Source organism: Mobula hypostoma, chromosome 4 (genome assembly GCF_963921235.1).
Source record: "Mobula hypostoma chromosome 4, sMobHyp1.1, whole genome shotgun sequence".
In the NCBI taxonomy this organism is placed as follows: domain Eukaryota; kingdom Metazoa; phylum Chordata; class Chondrichthyes; order Myliobatiformes; family Myliobatidae; genus Mobula; species Mobula hypostoma.
In genome coordinates this window covers 129,024,440-129,050,615 of record NC_086100.1, presented here as the reverse complement: position 1 = coordinate 129,050,615, position 26,176 = coordinate 129,024,440, and the positions used below count along the sequence as shown (strand labels likewise).

At 42.8% G+C, this 26,176-nt stretch overlaps 1 protein-coding gene across 1 annotated transcript; it reads right to left on the bottom strand.

The window, feature by feature from the left end:
• Positions 1-333: 333 nt before the first annotated feature.
• Positions 334-12,337, bottom strand: LOC134344924 (immunoglobulin J chain-like). The gene is made up of 4 exons (XM_063045058.1): positions 12,201-12,337; positions 9,124-9,250; positions 8,140-8,220; positions 334-1,096 (listed from the first exon to the last, which is right to left on the bottom strand). The coding sequence occupies exons 1-4, from the start codon at positions 12,262-12,264 to the stop codon at positions 841-843; spliced, it is 528 nt and encodes a 175-aa protein (XP_062901128.1). The 5' UTR covers positions 12,265-12,337; the 3' UTR covers positions 334-840.
• Between the last annotated feature and the right edge of the window lie 13,839 nt (positions 12,338-26,176).

Sequence of the window (26,176 nt, the reverse complement as noted above, 5' to 3'; positions counted from 1 at the left end):
AGCACTCCTGCATTTGTATAATGCGACATGAGCAAAGGAGAGTTGCTGTACATTATTACATCCTCTTTCACTTCCTTCACTGTTCAATTCTGCTCCATCTGAATGTAGATCATACCAATTGATTCATAACCAAAGATTTATGTTTTATTCTCACTGCAAAATACCGCAAAAATGTTTTTACTAAAGTTTATAACCAATCTTTAATGAGATATTAAACTTCATTATTACTAAAGTAATTCTTTAATCATGAAGAATTAATTTTATGTTTGTGGATTTTGATTTTGTCAGTGAAGTATTTGAAAATATTAGCAATCCAGAATAATGAAAGAAATATTTTAAAAATGTTTATTAAACTTCACCTATACTATGCTTATGTAATAATGTAGCTTTGCTCTGTGTTTAGTTTGAAATATTTCTCAAAAAGTGCACCACTTTTTTGTTGCCTACAAGAATTATTGAATGTGGTCAGACTGCTAAAGACATCATCTGCCTTTGATTTCCTAGAATAGTTATTGTTATTGCTGCATGCTGACCACAGAATTCAGTGCTAGATATTCATATACTTCTGCAATTCCTTTTTGTACAAAACTTATTAAGTGGTAGTCTGCCAGATTTATCCATTGGCTTAATTTTGTTTGTCCCCAAAAGAGAGAAGCAAATTGGCATATTGCACACGATGCTGTAATGTAAAGAAAAGGATTTGCACAAAACATGCTTTGAAGCTATGAAGCATTTTATGATCTGTTTAGGGATGACAAAAAGCAAAAGTGACAATGTCAAAGTAGAAAATGTACTAATGACATTCTCTGAAGAATTAAATGCAGTTCTTTGAAGAACAACCTAAGGAGCATCTGACATGGAATCAAAATCTCGTGTAGTTTCAATAGGAGTCAGTGTAGGCTTTGGGATCCAGTGTTTTGGTTTATAGTTGAGACACTCAGGATTCTGAATAGCGTCCATTTTTATGCCATTTCCCATGTCGATTGTTTGGTGCAGGCATGTGCTGGGACGGCTGTAACAGGTATCTGCAGAAGGAGGTGGGGGCTTGCACTCGGGTTCTCCAGGCAAGGTTCGTTCTTGGTTGCAGTTCTTGCAGCTGTAACAAAATATTTGATTAGAGATGTAATTTCCATTGCACTTGAAATGCTGTCTTCTGAAAATCACAGTGTGTTCTCAGGGAGTTATAAAGTTCTACTGCATTGAAGCAGGCTCTTTTCTCCCCAATTTGTCCAGGCCAAACATGTTGCCTACCTGAGCTAGCCTCAGTTGCCCATATCCCTCTAACCCTTTTCTATTCATGTACCTGTCTTTCTTTCAAATGTTATTGTGCCCACCTTTGTCATTTCCTCTGGCAACTTGTTCAATATTCCCACAGCCATCTGTGTGGAAAATGTCATCCTCAGGCCTCCTTTAAATCTTTGTCATTTCACACTAAATCTTTTCCCTCTACTTTTAGACTCCCCTCACCCTGGGAAAAGAGCTCGGAGCATTCATTTTATCTTTGCCCCTCGTGATCTTGTAAAGGTCACCCTCGGCCTCCTACACGCCAGAGAAAACAACCCCAGCCTATCCACTCTCTTCTCATGATCCAATCCCAGTTATATCCCTGTGAATCTTCAATGTAATGACATTTTGTCTATAGCTACGTACCAGATTTGCACACTGTACAGTTTCAAAGTTTTCTACAGCTCTAACGTGACATCCCAAGTCCTGACTGATGAAGGTAAGTATGCCCAAATGCCTCCTTCACAACCTCATTTATCTGTGTCACCGCTTTCAGGGAGGTATGTATTTGTCCCCCTCGGCCTCTTTATTCTCTTACGCTACCCAGTCCTCTGGCCTGTATGTTCTACTCTGGTTAAACTTCCCAAAATGCATCACTTTCATCTGCCAGTCCTTGGCCTATTTTCCCAGTTTATCTTGATTTTGTTGTGATTTTAGGTAACTTTCTTCACTGTTCACCATGCCACCAATTCTGGTGTCATCCACAGACTTGCTTACTATTCCAACAACACTGTCATCCAAATTGATAATATAACCGCCAGCAATAGGGAACCCAGCGCCAATCTTTGCGGCACACCACTGCTCACTGGTCTCCAAACTAAAAAAAACAATTTCCACTTCCGTCTTTGGATTACTACCAACAAGCAAATTCTGTATCCAGTTGGCTAGCTCACCCTGGATTCCATGTGATCTAACCTGCCAGACCAGCCTACCACACAGGGCCTCTGTGAAAGCCTTGTGAAAGTCCACGTAGACAACTTCTACTGCCCTGCTTTTGTCAATTCCCTTGGTTTCCTTTTCAATAAACTTAATCAAATTGAGACACACTGTCCCATGCACAAACTATATTACCTATTTCAAATCAGTCCTCTCTTTTACCCACGCAGCTAGTCCTGTATGTTGGAATTCCTTCCAGTAACTTTACCACTGCTGATGTTTGGCTTTTCACCTGTAGTTCATTGGGTTGTCCTTACAGCCTTTTTTTTGGGTAAAAAATCAGCTGTAGCCCAATGCTGATATATCTACCTCTGCCAGGGCCTTAGCAAATTCCTGTATTCCTAAAATGTCCACTTGGTCGGGCCCCAGAGATTTATTCACCTTTAAATCTGCTAACACCTTCTCCTTCATGGTAGCAATATGTTTCAGGACATTCTGGCTCTCTTCCCTGAAATCCCTAGCTTGCTCGACCTTCTCCATGGTAAATACAGACAGGAACTATTGACTTAAGACATTGTCCATATCTCATGGCTCCACCATAGATGAACACTGATATTTAAGGGGATCTTACTCTCTTTTCGGTTACTGCTTTGTTATAGTTAAAGAATCTGTTATGAATTTCCTTTATCTTATCTGCCAAGGCTCTCTTTGCCCTTCCTATATCCCTATTCAGTGTACGTCTGCATCCTTATAGGTTTAAAGGAAAATTACATTACACTCCTACATCTCTGTACTCCTTTAGGGATTTGCTTGACCCCAGCTGCAACACACACAAAATGCTGAAGGAACTCAGCATGTCAGGCAGCATCTATGGAGGGAAATAAACAGCTGGCATGTGGGCCTCTTAATTGTCCTTTTTCCTGACTGGAGCATCGATATCCTTCGTCAACCAGGGGTCTCTGTTTGTGTCACTTTTGCCCTTCGTTCTGACAGGAACATGTCAAAACAATTCCTCTGATTTGTTAATTACTTTTCCTATTGATTTAGCATGTTCTACTTATCTCTAATCAATAATACAACCAGCCCTGTTGTAAAAGTTAAAAAATTAATCTTGATACTCTTCCAATCATAGTGCTGTTAGCAAACAGGCCTCAAGACTACTTATAATTTCTTTTCTCCTTCGATAGTCTTTTGTGGCAATATGTCAAATTCTGAACTGAAAAGTTATAATATTTTTTTTGAAGTTATCTCTTGTTATCCCGTGCTAAGATGTAAATGTGAAGAGTTGTAGTTGAGGATAGTTTAGCAGGTACAGTTGCTGCCTCCCGGTTTCAGCTACTTGAGTTCAATTGTGATATCTCACCCTTTTTCTGTGTAGAGGTTGCATGTTCCTGCAACTGTGTAGGTTCCCCTGGGTGCTCTACTATCCCTTCCCATGACTGGTTGTGTAGTCAGCTGGTTACTAGTAAATGGGCAGTTTCATTCTTTTCTTACAATCTGGATTTATGTGGCCTCTTATGCTGGTCCACATTCCCCACTAGTTTTCCTTATAGCTGGTTCTCCCTGGATTCCCAGCATCCACCCCCACCCCAAGATTCTAGTACATACTTTACAGGAGTTTGACAATCTACTGACCCACATGCATTTGTGAAGTAGGAGGAAAACAGAGCATTCGCGGGAATAAAAAACATGTCACAAGCGAATGTGCAAACTTTACAGCAGAGGTCAGCATTGCACTGAGTCACAGGAGCTGGGAGACTGTAGCTCCATTTATCTGTTTAAAGGGAACTTACATTAAACTTCCATCAAAGTTATGTCAGGGTCTTGGGAACATGAACAGTTTAGAGGACAATTCTTGTTTAAGTGTCAACCACACATTGGCAATTAATTCTTGTCTTCTTCCTCCCTTGTCATTATGCCATTAAACAAAGCTTTGGAACGTTAGAGACCATTCAGACAGTGTTGTTTGTAGTGCTTCAACATAGGTATCCTGTTAATTCTACATCCAGCTTTACCCCCAAATTAGCCCTCTTTAAATACACATTTTATTGTCTCTTGAAAGCTCCTTTTTCATGAAAAAGGTTTTAGTGCTTACCTGGCACATATGATGGATAACATCTTGTTGGGCTTCCAGCTGGGTACAGGTATTGTTTATAACCAATGTTGCAATTACAAACTTTTCCATCTTCTTCAGGGATGATGCCTGGGTATGTCTAGTCCTATGGTACTTACACCCCAGTAGTCCATCCCTCCTGATTGGAATCGAATTCCAGCTCTTGCTTAGAGTGAGTCCTTCATCCTTGTTAAAGTTATTTTCATCTAGTTTTCTTTCAACAGCTTCCTTTACTGGGCGGTCCCAAAAGCCATTGGTGTGGCACGGTAGTTTTGTACCATCGAAGTTAATTCTATGGCCATTGCGAATGCAATGTTCTGCTACCGCCACTTTCTCAGGGTAACCCAAACGGATACATCTCCTGAGCTCATTGATCCTGAAATTCGAATGTAAAGAAGGTGGGAGAGCGGAAACCTGTTTGGATGAGGACTAACCAATTAAGAGGGATGGACAAACAACACACATAAAAGTTGCTGGTGAACGCAGCAGGCCAGGCAGCATCTCTAGGAAGAGGTACAGTCGACGTTTCAGGCCGAGACCCTTCGTCAGGACTAACTGAAGGAAGAGGGATGGACTACAGGGGTATAAATATCACTGGACTAGACTTATCCAGGTATCATTCCAGAAGACGGCAGAGTTTGTCGTCAAAACATCTAGAAATAATCAATACCTGTACCTGGCTGGAAGCCTGAGAATTTATTCCTCCTCTTTCTTACTACAGATCACAAATCTTAATGATCCTCAGAATGAAAGCGTTCTCCTAATATCCCATTTGGGTGTTTTGACTGGTTTACCCATTTACTTACTGGAGAAGGGAGTTCCTCTGGCGTTGTGAAACGCTATTGTAGCTCTGAAAACATACACTAGGTTTCCTTTCCACCAAAGTGTGTGACTAAAGCAATCATACAGTTACAGAGTCAAAGAGAGAACGGGCTCAGAAACAAGCCCTCTGACCCACAAAGTCTACAGCAACCAACAAGCAACCTATTTTGAACACTAATCCTAATCAAAGCAGTTTTGTAGACACAAAAGATTCTGTAGATGCTGGAAATGTTGTGCAACACACACCAAATTCTGGAGGAGCTCAGGCAATCAGGCAGCATCTCTGGAGGGAACTGAACAGTCGACAAATCAGAATGAAACCCTTCATCGGGCCCAAAATGTCAACTGTTTATTCTCCTCCATTGATGCTGCCTGACACGCTGAGTTCCTTCAGCATTTTGTATGTGTTTGCTCAAACCATTTTATTCTCTCCCCATTTACTATTAACTTTTACCACTCATCTGTATATTAAGGCCAATTTACAGTGGTCTATTGTCCTTGTTACACTATTACAGATTGCCAGGTATGTTGTTGTGGCCATCACTGAATCGTGGCTGAAGGATAGTTGTAGTTGGGAGCTGAATGTCCAAGGTTACACGTTACACTGGAGAGATTGGAAGATAGTCGGAGCGGGGGTGGTGGTGTGGCTCTACTGGTAAAGAATGGCATCAAATCAGTAGAAAGATGTGACATAGGATCAGAAGATGTTGAATCCTTGTGGGTTGAGTTAAGAAACAGCAAGGGTAAAAGGACGTTGATGGCCACCCAACAGTGGCTGGAAGGTGGACCACAGGTTACAACAGGAAATAGAAAAGGCGAGTCAAAAGGGTAACGTTATGGTAGTCATGGGAGATTTTAACATGCAAGTCAATTGGGAAAATCAGGTTGGTAATGGATCTCAAGAGAATGAGTTTGTTCAATGCCTATGAGATAGCCTTCTAGAGCAGTTTGTCGTTGAGCTACTAGGGGATCAGCTATACTAGATTGGGTGTTATGTAATGAACCAGAGGTGATGAGGGAGCTTAAAGTAAAAGAACCCTTAGGAACCAGTGATTACTTTGATCAGGAGAAAGTAAAGTCTGACATGGCAGTATTTCAGTGGATTAAGGGAAATTACAGTGGTATGACAGAGGAGTTGGTCAAAGTAAATTGGAAGGAGCTGTTGGCAGGGATGTCAGCAAAGCAGCAATGGTGTGCGTTTCTGGGAAAAATGAGGAAGGTGCAGGACATGTGTATTCCAAAAATGAAGAAATACTTGAATGATAAAATAGCACAACCATGGTAAAAATTAGTAGGAAGGTAGAGGATTGGGAAGTTTTTAAAAACCTGCAGAGAGCAACTAAAAAAATCATTAGAAGGAAAAAGATGAAATATGAAAGCAAGCTAGCAAATAATATCAAAGTGGATATTAGAAGTTTTTTCAAGTATGTTAAAAATAAAAGAGAAATAAGAGTGGATATAGGACCGCAAAGGTAGTAAGTACAAAGTCAGCATGGTTTCCTTCAGGGAAAATCCTGCCTGACAAATCTGTTGGAATTCTTTGAGGAGATTACAAGTAGGAAAGATAAAGAGGATGCAGTGGATGTTGTATATTTGGACTTTCAGAAGGCCTTTGACAAGGTGCCACACATGAGGTTGCTCACCAAGTTAAGAGCCCATGATATTACAGGCAAGTTACTAATATGGTTAGAACATTGGCTGATTGGTAGGAGGCAGCAAGTGGGAATAAAAGGATCCTTTTCTGGTTGGCTGCCAGTAACAAGTGGTGTCGGTGGTCAGTGTTGGGAGCACTTCTCTTTATGCTGTACATAAATGATTTGGATGATGGAATAGATGGCATTGTTGCCAAGTTTGCAGATGATATGAAGATTAGTGGATGGGCAGGTAGTGTTGAGGAAACAGGTAGGATGCAGAAGGACTTAGATAGATTAGGAGAATGGGTAAGAAAGTGGCAAATGAAATACAATGTTGAAAAATGCATGGGTATGTACTTTGATAGTAGAAATAAATGTGCAGACTATTTTCTAAACGTGGAGAAAATCCAGGAATTGGGAGTCCTTGTGCAGAACACCCTAAGGGTTAACTTGCAGGTCGAGTTGGTGGTGAGGAAGGGAAATGCCATGTTAGCATTCATTTCAAGAGGTCTAGAATACAAGAATAAGGATGTGATGCTGAGGCGTTATAAGGCACTGGTGAGGCTTCACCTTGAGTATTGTGAACAGTTGTGGGCCCCTCATCTTAGAAAAGATGTGCTGGCATTGAAGAGGGTCCAGAGGGGGTTCACAAGGAAGATTCCAGAAATGAAAGCGTTATCATATGAGGAACTTTTGATGGCTCTGTACTCACTGGAATTCAGAAGGATGACGGGGGATCTCATTGAAACCTTTCGAATGTTGAAAGGCCTAGACAGAGTCGATGTGGAAGAGATGTTTTCCATAGTGGGGGAGTCGAGGACAAAAGGGCACAACCTCAGGATGGAGGGGTGCCCTTTCAAAACAGAGATGCGGAGAAATTTCTTTAGCCAAAGGCTGCCGAATTTGTGGAATTTGTTGCCATATACAGCTGTGGAGGCCAGGTCGTTGGGTGTATTTAAGACAGGGATTGATAGGTTATTGATTGGACATGGCATCAAAGGTTACGGGGTGAAGGCTGGGAACAGGGGTTGATGAGGAGATGAAAAAAAGGATCACCATGATTGAATGGTGGAGCAGACTCGATGGGCCAGATGGTCTTATTCCGCTCCAACGTCTTATGGTCTCCCAACCTGGATTCCACTTGGCTACAAGGAGAAAGTACAAACTCCACAAAATAGCACTGGAGGTGAGGAATAAACGCAGAACGCAGCAGCAACTCTACTAATTACTCCACTGTGCTGCCCTCGCTATTCATTCATTTCTGAGTAACCTGCGATGCCTTGAGCAGGCCTAGTTACACCATGCGTGCTATATATTGAAGTACAAACACCAGATGCCAGGTGTAGGGTGTATTCTGAAACCCGTTCTAAATATATATTGCAAAAAGAGAGACAAAAATAAATTTCATACAAATCAGAAATCTTGTAGACGAACTTCGTCCGAATAGGGGAAGTTGGATCTGACATGTTCACTCTGCTCCTCATAGGAACGCTGTAATAAAAGAACAATTGGCAGTCATTTTAGGAGTGCTGGAGATAGGCAATTAAATGCCCTGCCATCATTCTGCACAGATCATTGCTGATGTGGTTAGGGTAATGTTGTTAATTAAAGGAAACAGTCAATAACTAAAATAATCAGCTACGTAGCAACAACAATAACAATAGCGTACCTATTGCATCAGTTAATCATGCATCAGTTGCAAACTTAACTGATGCATGATTACATCAAGTTGAACATTAATCAGTTTTGGATGACAGAAGGTTGTTCCAGAAAAGGATACACAGCAAGCTTTTATGTCAGCACATGAATTAATTATCTCAATATCTAGAAACGATTCCGAGAAATTTAGATAAAATAGTTGTCAAGAAATAAATAGGAATCACATTACGTTAGTGCCTTTGGGGATAGATAAGACTTCCACATGTGGGTTGATGGTGTCTATTCATTTCCATGAGCCCAGTATTTCTTATAGTCACTACTCAGCCTGTGAATTGCTCATAGACTGCTCTTTGCCCAGCAACAACAACTAACTATTCATTGTGAGATATCTTCACTACAGATACCACTACATACAGTTTTTAGCTTAATGCAGCAACAGTTATGTGAAAAAGGCACCAACTTTAATAAATGGACCTTAACTAATGCTTCTCTTCCTACTGGAAGTTAACAATGGAGTTCTTGCACTTAGAAATGAATCTTAGCTTTTATAGTTTTCAAGCTTCCATGTTCATTTTGGAAATAAAACGATTGTTAGGTGTGGGGATGTGATCTGATTCCGTCCGATAAACTAATTCAGTGACCCACAGTAACGAAATTATCTGCAACCACTTTCCAATTAGTAGCAAAAATTAGCATAAGGCAGTGTGATCATCAAATTAAAATGCATTTACTTACATAATTCTTATATCTCTCATAAGCTGCTCCACACGTTCACCAGTAGGCAATTTGGTAACAACTGTTTTGGATGTCACAGTCAGGCACTTACATTTTGATTTAACTAGAAGATGGCTTTCAGCATTGGCTATAAAACAGCAGACAGTAGCAATATTATTATAAGTGAGCAAGTAGTGCCTTCTGTAGAGCAAGTCTGGGTGTTCACCGAAATATCTGTTAATTGGCTTCCTAGCACAGGCAAATCTATAGTATCAGAAAGTGAAGATAAGATAGCTCTGCTTTCTATCTGCTTTAAATCTATCACTGTAAGAGAGGAGTATAAAGCACAAATGTCCTTTGATGAAAGGATACTGGTGTGGAATTGGAGGTCAGGCTCAAGAAGAGGATTGGAAAGGAAAAGCAAGCGATCTGAGTTTTAAGTGACTGTGAGCACAATCCCTGAATGTCCAAACCTCATCAGCAATGCCTAATTAGAAACAAGCTTTCATATCAAGAGCTGAAGTTGTCTAAGCTGTTCCAAGATAATATCCGGGCATTATTCTGCAAAATCATATAACTACATTTATTCTGAAAATAAAGGTTTCACTTAAGTCATTGTCACATGTGGTGAAAGGCTTGTGGATTATATAATCCATGACCACAGTCATTTAGCATATTATCTTAAGTAGAAATTGTTTTATCTTTACTCTTGTCCTCAAACTTGTAATACATTAGAACATAAGAAATTGAAGCAAAAGTAGGCCTTTTGTTCATTTGTGCCCTTGCCAGGCATTAAGATCATAGCTGAAGTTTTACCTCAACCTCCCTTCCCCATCTCTCTTGATTCCCTTGATATCTAGTGATCTCTGTCTCGAACATATTCTGTGACTGAACTTCTACAGATTCCTTAGATGGATAATTCCAAACATGGGTGAAGAGTTCCTTTCTTATCTCTCCTGAATGGCCAAACTTCTTTTGAATGTAACTCTTGGTTATAGATACTCTAGTCAAAGGATACATAATCCCTAATTCCACCCTGTCAAGCTCATAAGGATTTCACATAGTTCAATGAGATATGGAAAATCATCACACTCTCTAATAGGTCCAATGCAATAGAGCCCTCTAATAAGTCTATCTTAATAGAGCCTCAGTCTCCAAAATCTCTCTGTGTGTAACAAACCCTTCAAACTGGCATCAGTCTGGTGAACCTTGTTGCATTTTCTGAATGGCAAATGTATACTGCCTTACATAAGGGGATATGTACAAGATATTCTAGGTTCAGTCTCAATAAGTCTACATAGTTGCATTAAAAGATCTTTAGGTCCTGTGCTTCTGTCTTTTTGCAATAAAAGCCAACCTCATTGCTTGTTTTACCTGCACATTAACTTTTCAGAATCAGAATCAGGTTTAATATCACTGGCACATGTTGTGAAATTTGTTAACTTAGTGGCAGCAGTATAATGCAATACATGAAAATATAGAAAAATAAATTACAGTAAATATATATATACTTATTCAGTGTATATTAAATAGTTAAATTAAAACAGTAGTGCAAAAACAGAAATAATAAAAAGTGAGGTGGTGTTCATGGGTTCAACGTCCATTGAGAAATCAAATGGCAGAGGGGAAGTAGCTGTTCCTGAATTTTTAGTAATTCATGTAAGAAGGCACCCAAGTTCCTCAAAGCAGCAAAACCATTCAATCTTCAACTTTTTGAAGATAACACTGGCTTTCTATATTTTTTCTATCTAAGTGGATGAAATCACATTGTGCCACAATCATGCTTCATCTATTTTTGTAATCTGTCTCTAACTCCCTGATGTCTCTCTGCACCCTTCTCACAACCAATATTGCCTCTTAGCAATGTAGTGCAAATTTAAATATGTTACATTACAGCCATAATGTGGTAGATTATCAACAGCTGCTGCCCGAGCACTGAACCTTGCATTGTCACTTTACCCGAAAATAACCTATTTATGAATTCTCTATCTATTAACCAGAATACTACCTTCAATACTGTGGGATTTAATTATCTTTTTATTTTACAATACTTTATTGATTAAATTCTGAAATAGCAAATACACCACAAAAGATAGTTTGTTAAGTTCTTTTTCTCCTTACTCATTCTCAATTACTCTATATTTCCACATAGTTTTCTGAGAATTATTTTGTGACTACAGACACAAAATATTTATTTATTCCATCTGGGTTTACTTTGTTATCCAATACAATTTTTCCAGTTTCAGTCTGATAGGGACCCATAGTAACGTCATTTAATCTTTTACAATCTAAATGAACTGTTAAAGTCTAATCCTTTTTTGTTGCTCCTGGAGTACTCTCATAGTTTTATATTTCACAATGGTCTCGCAATGTTCCAACTCTCAACTTTCATTAACTTTGATACTTAAAAAAATAAAACTTCAATAAAACTATGAGTTATAATTAATCCTTAATCACTTGGTTTATGACCCAGTAGTAGCTCGGATATGGAATTAGGATAAATCATTTGGCTTGTTTTAGAACATGTTCTGACACTCAGTATACATAACCAAATGGAGATAAAGAACCCACTGAGGTGTCTCTGGTGAAGAGGTGACACTCTCACTCAATAGACGTACATGTGACAGACTGCTACAAGTGCTAATCTTTAGCTAACTTATAGTGATTAAAAATTAAACACTCTGTAACAGAGACTCAAGTATGGTCAGAACAATATAAGTAACAAATGAAAAACAATGAAAATTTGACTAAGATGATCACATCGTGACCAAGGGGAATACACAGTATGACACACAGTATCGCTAAATCAATGGGACCACCAAATGTTGAGGCAATCCTATCCATGTGCAAAGAGATTGAATGACCATATAAATACAATATCACTGCCTACAAATCTATCCATACCAAACTTAATCAACATCTACTCTATCAATGTCTCCACGTACAATCAGTCATATCTCTCATTATCAGGAAGAAAATTCTCATTCTTCAGCAGCTTTCTATGTTTTTACATTTCCTAAGTCTCTATTGATAAACAAAAGAGGAAATGTTTACGTGACACATTGCATAATGAAGAGTGTAATAATTAAACATCACACCTGTTACAAGAACAGTGAAAAGGAGAATTGCTGCAAAAGGTCTCAGCATTTGCTTGTTCTTCATAGCTGGAGTGTCAGCTTCCTCGATCCTCCTCTTGTGCCCTTGGTGCTCACCTAGACTGATTTGTGAGCTTCAGAAAAATGAAAGACCAACCCATTTTGCCTGTTTTGTGATTTGTTTCTTCAAAGAGCTCCAGATCATTTTCAGTTCTATTTTAAGAAGTAGTTTCAGTACAGAAACCAGATGCGAGCTCTCTTGCTTTTGAATAGGGAGATTTTAAAAGACAAAAGGGTGCATCTGAAATTAATTCAGACACTTACTTAACCACAATTCTATATCTTACAAAGAGTTTTTTTTCCTGAGTAGGAAAATGCTGGTGTGGTTCTATGCAGTGCAGGGAGCAATAGAGTCCCACTGGTGGGATGAAATATGAAAGTCCGAAGTTCAAACTGAATTTATTATCAAAGTACATATATGTCACCATATACAACCCTGAGATTCATTTTCTTGTGGGCATACTCAATAATTCTATAGAATAGTAATTCTAATAGTATCAATGAAAGACCACACCGACTTGAATGTTCGAGCAGTGTGCAAAAGACAACAAACTACGCAAATACAAAAAGAAAGAAATAATAATAAATAAATAAATAGGCAATAAATATTGAGAAGATGAGATGAAAAGTCTTTAAAAGGTTGTGGAACATTTCAATGATGGGACAGGTGAAGTTGAGTGAGTTGGTCCAAGAAGTTGATTGTTGAAAGGTAGTAACTGTTCCTGAACCTGGTGGAGTGAGCCCTAAGGCTCCTGTACCTTCTTGCTGACAGCAACAGTGAGAAAAGAGTATGTCCCGGTGGTGGGGTTTTTGATGACGGGTGCTGCTTTCCTGTGGCAATATTCCATGTAGATGTGCTCAATGGTGCGGAGGGCTTTACCTGTGATGGACTGGAACATATCCGGGATTTACTGTTCAAGGGCATTGGTGTTTCCATAACAGGCTCTGATGCAGCCAATGTTCTCTCCACTGCACATCTATACAAGTTTGTCAAAGTTTTAGATGTCATGCCAAATCTCCACAAACTCCTAAGGAAATAGAAGTGCTGCTGTGCTTTCTTTGTAATTCACATATATGCAGGGTCCAGGACAGGCCATCTGAAATAATAACACCAAGGACTTTAAAGTTGCTGATCCTCCAGTGAGGACTGGCTCATGGCCCTCTGTTTTCCTTCTCCTGAAGTCAATAATCAGCCCCCGGTCTTGCTGACATTGAGTGAGAGGTTGTTGTTGTAGCACTGCTCAGCCAGATTTTCAATTTCCCTCCTGTATGCTGATTCATCACCACTTTTGATTCAGCCTATGACACTGGTGTCGTCAGCAAACAATATGGCATTGGATCTGTGCTTAGCCACACAGTCATAAGTGTACAATGAGTTGAGGGGGGGCTAAACACACAGGCCGTGGTGCACCTGTGCTGATGGAGATCGTGGAGGAGATGTTGTTGACAATCTGAACTGACTGGGGTCTGCAAGTGAAGAAGTCGAGGATCCAGTCACTGAAGGAAGTATTGAGGCCAAGGTCTAGGAGCTTATTGGTTAGTTTTGAAGTGATGATGGCATTGAATGGTGAGCTGTAGTCAATAAACAGCATCCTGATGTATGCATCTTTTCCGTCCAGATGTTCCAGGGTTGAGTGAGGAGGTAGCGAGATGGCGTCTGCCTTGGACCTGTTTCTACAGTAGGCAAATTGGAGCAGATTTAAGTCACTTCTCAGGCAGGAGTTGATATGTTTCATCATCAGCCTCTTAAGCACTTCATCACCGTGGATGTAAGTGCTATTGAACAACACTACGCTCTTCTTGGGCACTGGTATAATTGAAGCCTGCTTGAAGCAGGTGGGTGCCTCAGACTGTCAAAGCAAGAGGTTAAGGATTTCAGTGAACTCTCCAGCCAGTTGATCAGCATAGGTCTTTAGTATTTGGTCAGGTATCCCATCTGTGCTGGATGCTCTTCATGGCTTCACCCTCCTGAAGGCTGCTCACAAGATGGCTTCAGAGACTGGAATCAGGGATCATCAAAGCCAGCGGGAGTTTGTAATGGCTCCTCCATGTTTTGACAATCAAAGTGCGCATAGAAGGCATTGAGCTCATCAGGAAACAAACCCCTGCTGTCACATATGTTGCTTGATTTAATTTTATAAGAGGTGATAGTATTCAAGCCCTGCTACAAATGTCAAGCATCCATCACTGATTCAAGTTTAGTCTGGAATTACCACTTTACCCGAGGGATGGATTTCCGGAGATCGTGCTGGACCTCTCGTAACTTTCTTAGTTACCAGACTTGAATGCTTCTGATCTGGCCCTCAGCAGACTGCAGATCTTGTATTTCTTCCAGGGCTTTTGACTGGGGAAGACTCTGAATGACTTTGTGGTACGTGCTTGTCTACAACTCTTTTAATAAAGTCTGTTACAACCATGGCGTATTCATTCAGATCCGCAGATGAGTCCTTGAACACGGCCCAGTCCACAGACTCAAAGCAATCCCGTAGGTGCTTCTCTGTATCGCGCAGCCTCCTACTTGTTGTCCAAATCTCTGGCGCTCTACTCTTCAGCCCCTGCCTGTATGCAGGTAGGAGAAGGTCAGACAAGTCATCAGATTTACTGAAATGCAGTCTGGGCATGGTCGGGGAGGTAGTCCTTATTGTTGCAGATTATATGCTGAAGATGTTACAATATACAACCAACCGCACCAGCTTCCGGGGTTTAGACGCTCTAACTTTCTGGAATATGGATAGTTAGCACAGTCCCTTCAAGGATTCAGGACCGTCTCGCTAATTGGCAGCCATGCTTTGGTGCCAGGATTTGAATACTTAAGGAGCACCTAAACGGGGGTTCGGTGCTCAATCATCAGCTCTACTTGAGTGTCTGGTTTAGTATTCTGTACTCATTTCAGTCTTGCATCATGTCTGGATTCAGGACTTGGGTCCGACCATCCTCACCTCGGTCTCTCGTCACAGTATGAATGAGCCAGACATGGACCCTGCTGGCATGAGAGTCTCCTGTCCGCTGTGGCCAGAGATGGTGAGAGGATTTCGAGACAGGGCCTGGAGATACACGACCTCCAGGTCGCCGTGTGCCACCTTTCGCAAGGGGGGAAGCCAGAGTCACTCAGGGTGAGGCTGTTGGTTGCTCTGTGGAGCCAGTATATCTTCCAACCCTGGAGAGATTCGATGGTGACCAGGGTTCTTGCCACGGCTTCCTCATTCAATGGTCATTGGTGTTCCAACTCCAGCCATCCTGGATGCAATCAGAGCATGGGAGGGTGGCCTTCATTATCTCTCTCCGGACCGGGAAAGTTCTGGCCTGGGCCACTGCTCATTGGGAACGTAGGCTGGAGATTCCAGAGGAATTCATGGCTGACATGAGGGAAGTGCTCCATCACCCTGCTGGAGCAAGCCGAACCTGATGAGGGTGCACCAGGGCAGACGGTCAGTGGCCAACTACACCATCGAGTTTTGGACTTTGGCCCAAGAGAGTGGCTGGAAAGGGGATGTCTTGGTCACTCTATACTGCCATGGAATACGAGACAATCTGAAGGATGCCCTCACCTTGAGAGAGCCGGAAGAGGACTTAGAGGTTCCAATCAAGCAGTCCATCCGCCTTGATAATCAGCTGGTGGAGTGAGGGTGGGACTATTTCAGGAGGTTGAGGAGGCCTAGCCCAAGCCCAGCCTCAATGCATCGCAGTTCCACTCCCTGACCTTGGACAACGACCAGCCCATCTCCTGCTCAGGATCCTGTCGATGAGGCCTAGCCCAAGCCCGGCCTCAACACATCGCTGTTCCACTCCCTGACCTCGGACAACAACCAGCCCGTCTCCTGCTCAGGATCCTGTCGAGTAGGCCTAGCCCGAGCCCAGCCTCAATGCATCGCAGTTCCACTCCCTGACCTTGGACAACGACCAGCCCATCTCCTGCTCAGGATCCTGTCGATGAGGCCTAGCCTGAGCCCGGCCTCAATGCATCGCTGTTCCACTCCCCGACCTCAGACAACAACCAGCCCATCTCCTGCTCAGGATCCTGTCGATGAGGCCTAGCCCAAGCCCGGCCTCAACACATCGCTGTTCCACTCCCCGACCTCGGACAACGACCAGCCCGTCTCCTGCTCAGGATCCTGTCGAGTAGGCCTAGCCCAAGCCCAGCCTCAATGCATCGCAGTTCCACTCCCTGACCTTGGACAACGACCAGCCCATCTCCTGCTCAGGATCCTGTCGAGTAGGCCTAGCCTGAGCCCGGCCTCAACACATCGCTGTTCCACTCCCCGACCTCAGACAACAACCAGCCCGTCTCCTGCTCAGGATCCTGTCGAGTAGGCCTAGCCCGAGCCCAGCCTCAATGCATCGCAGTTCCACTCCCTGACCTTGGACAACGACCAGCCCATCTCCTGCTCAGGATCCTGTCGATGAGGCCTAGCCTGAGCCCGGCCTCAATGCATCGCTGTTCCACTCCCCGACCTCAGACAACAACCAGCCCATCTCCTGCTCAGGATCCTGTCGATGAGGCCTAGCCCAAGCCCGGCCTCAACACATCGCTGTTCCACTCCCCGACCTCGGACAACGACCAGCCCGTCTCCTGCTCAGGATCCTGTCGAGTAGGCCTAGCCCAAGCCCAGCCTCAATGCATCGCAGTTCCACTCCCTGACCTTGGACAACGACCAGCCCATCTCCTGCTCAGGATCCTGTCGAGTAGGCCTAGCCTGAGCCCGGCCTCAATGCATCGCTGTTCCACTCCCCGACCTCAGACAACAACCAGCCCGTCTCCTGCTCAGGATCCTGTCGATTAGGCCTAGCCCAAGCCCGGCCTCAACACATCGCTGTTCCACTCCCCGACCTCGGACAACGACCAGCCCGTCTCTTGCTCAGGATCCTGTCGAGTAGGCCTAGCCTGAGCCTGGCCTCAACACGTCACAGTTCCACTCTCCGACCTTGGACAATGACCAGTCCGTCTCCTGCTCAGGATCCTGTCGAGTAGGCCTAGCCTGAGCCCGGCCTCAACACATCGCTGTTCCACTCTCCGACCTTGGACAATGACCAGTCCGTCTCCTGCTCAGGATCCTGTCAAGCCCATGCAAATCAGCCGCACAAGCATCTCTGCTGATGAGAGGTTCCGGCGTTGGAGTTGTGGTGGCTGCTATTACGGCAGGGAAGCTGCAGGCTGAATGTCCGAAGCTGCAGCCATTGGGAGAAATGCTAAGACCGTCCAGTGTTGGGAGGACTGTGATGGTAACAGCCATTAATCCCAATCCCACGGATTCTGGTCTCACACTGAAGGCAGAAATCTCCTGGAGTATGAACCGAAGAGAGGTGAATGCTTTTGTGGACTCTGGGACAGCCGCTAATCTCCTGGACCTGAGGACTGCCTGTTGGCTAAACATATCGCTGCTGGAGTTGAGCCAGTCCATGCCCACAACTGTCCTGGATGGCTGTCTGCTAGGGTCCGGGCAGATGTTGGCTTTGCGGATGAGGATTGAAGATCATGTGGTGGACACTAGTTTCTATATCCCCAATTCGCCTCTCATAACCCTGATCTCGGGTACCCTTGGGAGTCTCAGCATAACCATTCTGTGAACTGGAAGGAAGGGAAGGTCATTGCTTGGTCTAGTCATTGCAAGGGGGTATGTTTTCGACCTGGTGATCCGGCCCCCAGGTTCTCTCGAGACCAACAACCAATGAGGGGCAGACCAGTTCAGGATAACCGGAAGCCTTTTGGAGACCCATTCCCGCCCTCAAGGACAGACAGGCTGGCTCCGGCCAACAGGACAGTGCGAGTCCCGATGCTGTCGAGTTGAGGGTGCACCGGAACCGGAGAGAGGGGATCTCTAGTTCAGGAGCAAACCAAGGAGGTGCCCGAGCAGTCTGGAACTCTAGCAGCTGAGCCTAAGGGATCCAGCCACCAGGTCTCAACTAAAGTAAAGACTCTTAGACGCAGACCCTTGGCACCTCGTTGCCATTGCCAGAGGATATGGATGAGGATTAGGACTCTGATTTGGTTTCCGTTTCAATGAAAGACTCTAGTGAACCTATGGACGAGACCCTGAAGTCTGTCGAATCACACCTGCCACCTGAGAAACAGCGAAGAAAGGTTCAGAATGGATTACAACAACCAAAGCAGTGAAAATCCCTTCTGTCTACAAGGATTTGGAAGAGACCTTCAAGAAGGGGAAGGCCTCGACTGTTCCACTGCACCGACTCTACGATTGTGCTACACATCTACCAGCTGGTACTTGTCTTCTATGGGATCGATTATATGCACTCTCAGTCCCACAGAGAGAAGTGCTATGGAGGAGTATATAAAGGAGGCTCTTGCAAAGGGATTCATTCAACCCTCCACCACACCAGCCAGTGTGGGTTTCTTCTTCGTACAGAAAAAGGGTGGGAGCCTGCGGCCAAGCATTGATTACAGAGGATTGAATCGCACAATGGCCAAAAATCATTACCGCCTTCTGCTCATGAATACCGCCTTTGAGTTTCTCCAAGGGGCAAGAGTAGTCTCGAAGCTAGACCTGCAGAGCGTGTACAATTTGATCGCATACAAGAGGGCAATGAGTGGAAAGCTACATTCAACACACTGATGGAGCATTACAAGTACCCGGACATGCCCTTCGGCTTCGCCAAGTCTCCAGCGGTTTTCCAGGCCATTATGAAGGACGTGCTCAGGGATACTCTCCGTAAGTATGCCTTCCTCTGTTTGGATGATATCCTAATCTTCTTGAAACCCACGGAGGAGCACACTGCTCACTTCGGGGATATTTTAAAGAAGCTTTTAGATCATGGACTTTATATCACAAGCTGGGTAAGTCTGAATTTCATGTGACCACCATTTAATTTTTGGGTTTTATAATCTCTAATGGCAATCTCAAGGTGGAGCCTACTAAGACCCAGGCAATCAGATACTGGCCACAACCAATGATTCCTGGGATTTGCCAACCGTAACCAGAAGTTCATAAGAAACTTCAGCCCAGTGGCGGCTCTGCTGACAGCTCTAACTAAGAAATCCACAGGTCCTTTTGTTTGGACTACCGAAGTGGTGACTTTTGCAGATCTCAAACAGCGGTTCATGGTGTGGGGGTGGACGACTCAGATGTTGGTAGGGGAGAAATGTTGTCTCAACGGACATGTTTGGACAGTAAACTGCACTCGTGTGCATTATTTTTCAGGTGGCTATCCCCGGCAGAGGTGAACTATAGGAATAGAGAGCTGCTCACTGTCAAGATGGCTTTGGAGAACTGACATCACTGGCCTGATGGAGGCCAAGAACTCTTTTATTGTTTGGACAGACCACAAGGACCCGGCTTATCTTCAGGAGGCTAAGAGACTGAATTTCAGGCAAGCTAAGTAGTCTTTTTTCTTTAACTGCTTTAATTTCATCCTGACCTATCGACCGGGCCAAAAAATACAGAAACCAGATGCCTTGTCCCAATTTGCTCGATGAACCTGAATGAGAGGAGCAGCCTATCACCATTTTGCCCCAAGCCAAGGTGAGAGTGCCAGCTCATTGGGGAATCAACACTCTTGTTCACAAGGCCCAGGCACAAGGGGAGATCCCTAAGAACAGTCCTTTGGGTTGGCAGTTCGTCCCATGTTCTGTCCAGTCTCAGGTTCTTCAATGGGGACACTCATCAGGAACGACTGCTCACCCAGGACCCCTGAGGTCATCACAAGAGAAGATACTGGTGGCATGGAATGGTGAGAGAGGTCCGACCGTACAGGCATGCGAGATGTGCAACTAGATCAAGGAGCCCCATACCCAACTTCAAGGCCTCCTTCACCCCCTGCCTGTTTTGGTCAGACCATGGGCGCACATGTCTATGGACTTTGTTATGGGTCTTCCTCCTTCCAAGGAGAAGACCATTACCATGGTAATTATTGATTGTTTTCAAAGGCCTGCAGATGCATCAAGACTACCATCTGCGGTGGAGTCAGCTGAAATTATTCTGCACCAGATCTTCGGGATCCATGGTTTTCAAGTGTGTCCAGATTGTGGTCCCCAATTCATATCACGATTTTGGAGGGAATCTGTAAGTTGATTGAGGCAACAGCGAATCGTTCCTCTGGGTTTCACCCACAGTTTCAATGGCCAGACAGAGCAGGTGAACCAAGATTTGGCATAAATCCTAAGATGCCTGGCCTCAGAAAGACCAGACGAGTGGTGTGACCACCAACTGATGTGGGCAGAGGTTGCCCACAACACTTTACAGCATTCGGTGCACAAGATGCCTCTGCTTGGGTCTTCCCTGCCACTCTTCCCTCAGCAGGAGGCCGAAGATGTGGGTTCTGCAGCCAAAGATCTTGTCCGACGCGGCAAGGAGAAATGGACGAGGACAAGGGAGATTTTGTTGGCCTCTACCCAGCAGGCTGAAGTAAAGCCTATCTGCAAGAGAAGATAGCAACCAGCTTTGCAGTCTGGCCAACATGTCTGGCTGTCTACTCAGAATTTGTCTCTCCAGGTGGAGTCTAGGAAACTGGAGCCCAAGTTTGTTGGACCCTTCAAGGTTTTCAAATAAAGTAAATCTTACACCTTGCAGCTCCCCAAGATCCTCTAGATCAACCCCACGTTCCATATCTCCAAATTAAGTCCTGGTATCTCCAGTCCTTTAGCCCCATCACCATCAGTCCTGTCGCCACCCGGGTTTGTCAATGGGGAAAAGGTCTTCACCATTAGAAGAAATTTGCATTCACGGGGTGGTTGTCAGTTCCTCGTGGACTGGGAAGGATTCGGACCCGAGGAACGGTGCTGGATTCCTGAAAAGAACATCTTGGATCCAGCTCTCATCCATGACTATCATCACAGTCTGTCTGAGCAGCCAGAGCTGCCAGAAGTTGTTTGTAAGGGGGTGGGGGCTGTTATGATACGAACCCAACCGCACCAGAGCACCTGAATGGAAGTTCAGTGATTAATCATCCGCTCTACTTGGATTATTGCCTAGCATCTAGTTTAGTGTTCTGTTCTCATTTCAGTCTCGCTTCCTGTCTCAATTCCGACCTCGGATACTCCAGCACTCCAGCACTTGGGTTCAACCATCCTGGCCTAGGTCTTTCATTCACAGATGGTAAATGGGCATGGTGTTCTTCAAACAAGCCTGGTTGAAATCTCCAACTATGATTTGAAATGTGTCAGGATGGACTGCTTCTTGTATGGAGAAGGCATCATGCAGTGTCTAAAGTGCTTGATTATAGTTGACCTCTGGTGGTATGTAAACTGTGGTCAGGATTATGGAAGAGGACTCCCTTGGTGAATAGAACAGATGGCGTTTGATCATCGGGTGCTCAAGGTCAGGGGAACATGAGTCTGACAAAACCGTCAATAAGTGATGGTGAAATGGCATAAAATAGTAATAAGAACTGAAAAAAATGCATAATCAAAAAAACACAAGTTTTATTAAGGTCAAAACTGAAGGTATATTAAGTGGGTTGCTAAGAAAATAGGCAGTCCTCCAAAAATGCATGGGATATTACAAATGCAAATTTGTATACCTCAGTAGTTGAAAAATTTTATAAATTCTCACAATAGGGATATGTGGAAAGCTAAAAATAAACCAAGTTAAGAAACTTAACAGTTTAAAAGAAAGAAGAAGAGTAATGATGAAACTAATGAGCTTTTAATAGAATTAATACATTTTAATAGTACTTATTAGTTTTAAAACAGAATTAGCGATTTCAGTGAGTACTTGCTGCCTGCTTGAACACAATTGTATCACCTTGCTCATGAAATGTTGCTCTGTTGCAAGGACCGAAGAGGTTGCTAGTCTAACTGTCATTCTTCCGTCATCTATCGTCATGGCTCTGACTTCACGAGGCAGCCTTAAGAGAGTTGCACCTCAGTGCAAGGAGGAATTTTCCAGCTACTATGGAGTGTTGACAAGAGCTGGATGAATCCTTTATGGATGGGTTGGGGAGAGGAAAGGGGTGGGTGTGTATGTTTTGGCAGATACTGTATAATCGAGAAGGCAGGGAACCCTACACTGGCTGTTGAGGCTGGTGAAGGAGGTATCTCCTCCTGTCCAGGGACACTCCTTTTAGAATGTTACAGTGTAGCCTCTGTTTATTCTTAAATGCTGGCTCTGTTTAGATGCTGTTCTGAGTGCCTAGTCTGGAAAGGCTGCAAATACAGTTTCCAGCTCTGAATGGTAAAGCCATATTAACCAAAGCACATAGATCCCATACCATAAAGGCAAAGGACTTCCTTTGCCTTTGTTAAGCAGCTGTGATTTAAGACATAGAGTGTATCGGCAGAAAATACCTGCAGAGCTTTGTGGCTATGTTTCTGAAAGTGAGCTGACCTTGACTTTGACATTGAGTGCAACAGCGCCACGCATGTGAGCTTGTGCTTGAGGTATGGTGAATCACAGATTTGAGTGAGGACTACTTTGTGTGAGGTTTGTCTGCATAGATATTACTCCAGTGGGATACGTTGATAAGAGGGTACCAGGTGGATAATGTATTTAAGTACCAGTTCTTCCTGCAAATATTTTTGTCCTTTTTTTTGCTGATTTCTTATCTGATGAACATGGAAGTGCTCCTTTGTTTGCAGAAATATTCTCGTATTTCAATCACTAACTCTTGAGGGCTAGCCAACTGGGTTCAGTGATAATAAATCTGATTTTGATCATTCAGAAGTCTGTTTCCAGCTGTACAGGTGATCAATTCTGTCGATGGTTCCCTTGAAAGTTGCTAGAGAAATACCCCATTTTATAATGCAAAGATCATGTTGTGATACTTGATTGAATCACCTTAATGTTGCTTGTTGTAATTTGATTACTTTGTTATTTCTCACTCTTGGACCAGTGGTTAGTTGTTGCTATTTCAAGAGAATATCATCCTGTTTGATGTTTAGAGTGTCATTGTGAAAAAAAAACATTTACATAGGAAAAGTTCTGGGGTTTTCCAACATTTTGAAATGTTGCTGAATGTACTTCACTCCAACAATGATTCTGTTCTAAATATTTATAAGCAGATGAGTCCCCATGATTGAGTCATGGGTATTGCTTGCTGTGTTGATCTTAAACCTTGTGGACAGTCAGATCATAAAGTTCAGAGAAAAAGATAAATAGATTTAAACAAACACTCATCATTGTACTTAATGCCTGAGTACTGCCTAGCCCAGATCAACAACCTCACACATTTTAAAGCAACACACATAAAAGTTGCTGGTGAAGGCAGCATCTGTAGGAAGAGGTACAGTCGACGTTTCAGGCCGAGACCCTTTGTCAGGACTAACGAAAAGAAGGGCTAGTAAGAGATTTGAAAGTGGCGGGGGGGGGTAGATCCGAAATGATAGAAGACAGGAGGGGAAGGGAGCCATTTTAAAAACTGGAACACATTTAGTAACAGGTTTAAGCGACATTAGAAATGCCTTTATTCACAAGGCTATTGGGAAGTTTATGAATGTTATTACTACTAACAATTGTTTATAGCACCAATTCCAACAGCACAGCTAACCTTATCAACTCTGGACAGTGTGTAGTTTTAATTTGTAACAAGACAGTTCGTTGCCCAAATTCATCAGGAAGTGGTGGCAGCTGCATGACATAATCGAAAAAAGAAATAAAATAAATACAGAGGAAGTCATCCGAGCTAGTTATCTGGGAAGAATAGGAGGTAGGAGAGCTTTTTAACTCATTGGTAAGATGGGGGAGAGAAGCCTGGACAAAAAGACCAGACCTTTCAAGTAGGGCTCTCTGCTTCTCTTGGTCCCACAAAGAAAAAATAAAAGGAATTTCTCACTAATCTTTAATAGTTCTTTCTCCTTTTCCCACTGACTAGGCTGAAAAAGTCCAACATTTCATCATGCTGGCTTTTGTTAGAACAAGATTGTGCCAAGGTGATACTGTAGGAGATAAAGAACCATATATCAAGTTTACGGCCAACTATTATGAGTTCTTTTCTCCCTCCACCACAAGTTAAAACCAGAGCTCACAGGAAGTGAGTGGCTCTTCAGTAGTTGTTTCTTGAGGCAGAGTTAACCACCCACATATTTGTTTTTGCTTTGTGTGTAGTTTTAAGTTGCTTCTCGTTATATTTATTGTTTAAATGTTGTAAGATGACACCCTGTGTCCTTTCATTCTGACTCTGCCAGGTGTGGAGTCTTTGCAAATAGCTAGATACCCAAAAGTAATCTACAGAAAGGCTTTTGAGCAGTTACCATCAGGAAATAACAGTTCTCTGAACCTAGACACCTGTCATTTTGCATAATCCTCATTGAAGATTTATTGCTGACTAAAAGAATGAAATATCTCCATGTGAGAATCCTGGGACAAAATCTGAAGTTAAATTTTATCAGGTTTTCTAGTTACAGAGTGATCCAATAGAAGTTTCCAAATTTATGGAAAATGGCAAAATTATTCAACTGTGTGCCTGTAATAGAGAAAAGCATGTCAAAGTATTTCACAAGAACACAACCAGATTGTAACAATGATGAGAAAGGCTTTAAGAAGGAAATTGAAAAGGCTAGCTAAACAGCTGAACTATAAGGCCCTTCTCTTTTTACTACATAGAAGCCCAATGTGGCTCATTGGTTGTTGTATTTCACTGTCATTCCCACAGGAGTTATCTTTCCTCCTGTATAAGTTTGTAGTTGGATATCTGCAGGCTTCAGTTCAATATTTTTGAAATGCCACTCAAACTCATTTTGTGGAATGACAGAAACAGTTGATTCAGTGTCCAACTCTATTTTAATTAACTTATCGTTCGCTTCTGGTATAAGCCATATAGCTCATCTATAGTTAGCTTTCACATTGTAAATCTCAAGGCTACTCATTCCTGTGTCACTCTCATCATTACCAGATTTTTCATCAACAGCATGCAGATTAGTTGTCTTTTGAAACTGCAACTTGACTTTTTACCTTTTTCTCTTCCTTGTGCAGTCCATTTATTTTTGTCCGCTCAACATGCTCTTTGTACGTGTCCTATTTTTTTGCATTTTCTGCAAGTTTTGCCTTTAACCCTGCATTGGTCCAGTGTATGTAAGCCCCTACCACAATAGTAACACATTTTGTTTAGCCAGGCCCATTTCTGTTTAGATATTGCAATTTTATTCATGCTCACTTTCATTCCTGACTGCAACTCATTTGTGTCTGCAGTTTCCATTGATACAGCAATTCCAATTGCTCTTTTAAATGAAAATAGTGCTTCAGTTAGGAGCCATTTTGAATGCTTTATTGGAAGATTCTATGAACTAAACCATCTCTCAATGTATCATTAAGCCCATCACTGAACTGCCAATGCTCAGACAACTTCTTCAATTCAGCCATGTGTGCTGAAATTGACTCCTCTTCCTTTTGATTCCACTGAAACCTAAAGTATATTGCAATCAGCAATGATTTCAGTTCTAAATGCCCCTGCATTACTTTCACAATATCAACAAAACTAGTTTTGGCTGATTTGGTTGGAGCAGTCAAACTTCAAAGCAAACTGTGTGTTTTTAAAACCAATGCACTCAGCAAAATTGGCACTGCTTTTCCTTGGCTATTTCATTTGCTTCAAAATATATCACAATTCGCTTTGTAAACAGTATCCAGTTATCTCTTGTGCAATTGTGCATCTATTTTTCTGATGTCGCCAGGCATCTCTGCTCTTTGTTTAGTTATGATTATTATCACCTAGTACTCGCGGTTAATGAATCCATGAATTTAGTCCACTTTCTCCCTTTTTTAAATCTCAACCATTTCTGCCCCTTCCTGAAGCAGCATATGCTATGCTGTTTTTTATTAAAAAAATTAACATCTTGCTGTGCTTTTTCAAAACTTGAACATCTTGCTGTACTTCAACAGGTAGGTAGTTGTCTCTGGTTCATTTAAAACTTACTTGTTTTGTAACTCCAAAACAAAAATAATTAAAAGGAAAACACAGGGCTGGGAATAATTTGTCTACTCTTAGTTTTGTTTACTTTTAATTGAGGCATTGAGGTGTTGGTTCATGGCCCA

What these genes read in the sequence shown, in the direction of transcription:
- LOC134344924 (XM_063045058.1), bottom strand. Translation starts at nt 12,264, where the DNA reads ATGAAGAACAAGCAAATGCTGAGACCTTTTGCAGCAATTCTCCTTTTC. An exon ending in TTTCACTGTTCTTGTAACAG is followed by an intron (nt 9,251 to 12,200) that starts GTGTGATGTTTA and finishes GCTGTTTTATAG; the next exon opens with CCAATGCTGAAAGCCATCTT. An exon ending in GTCTACAAGATTTCTGATTT is followed by an intron (nt 1,097 to 8,139) that starts GTATGAAATTTA and finishes ATTTTGTTACAG; the next exon opens with CTGCAAGAACTGCAACCAAG.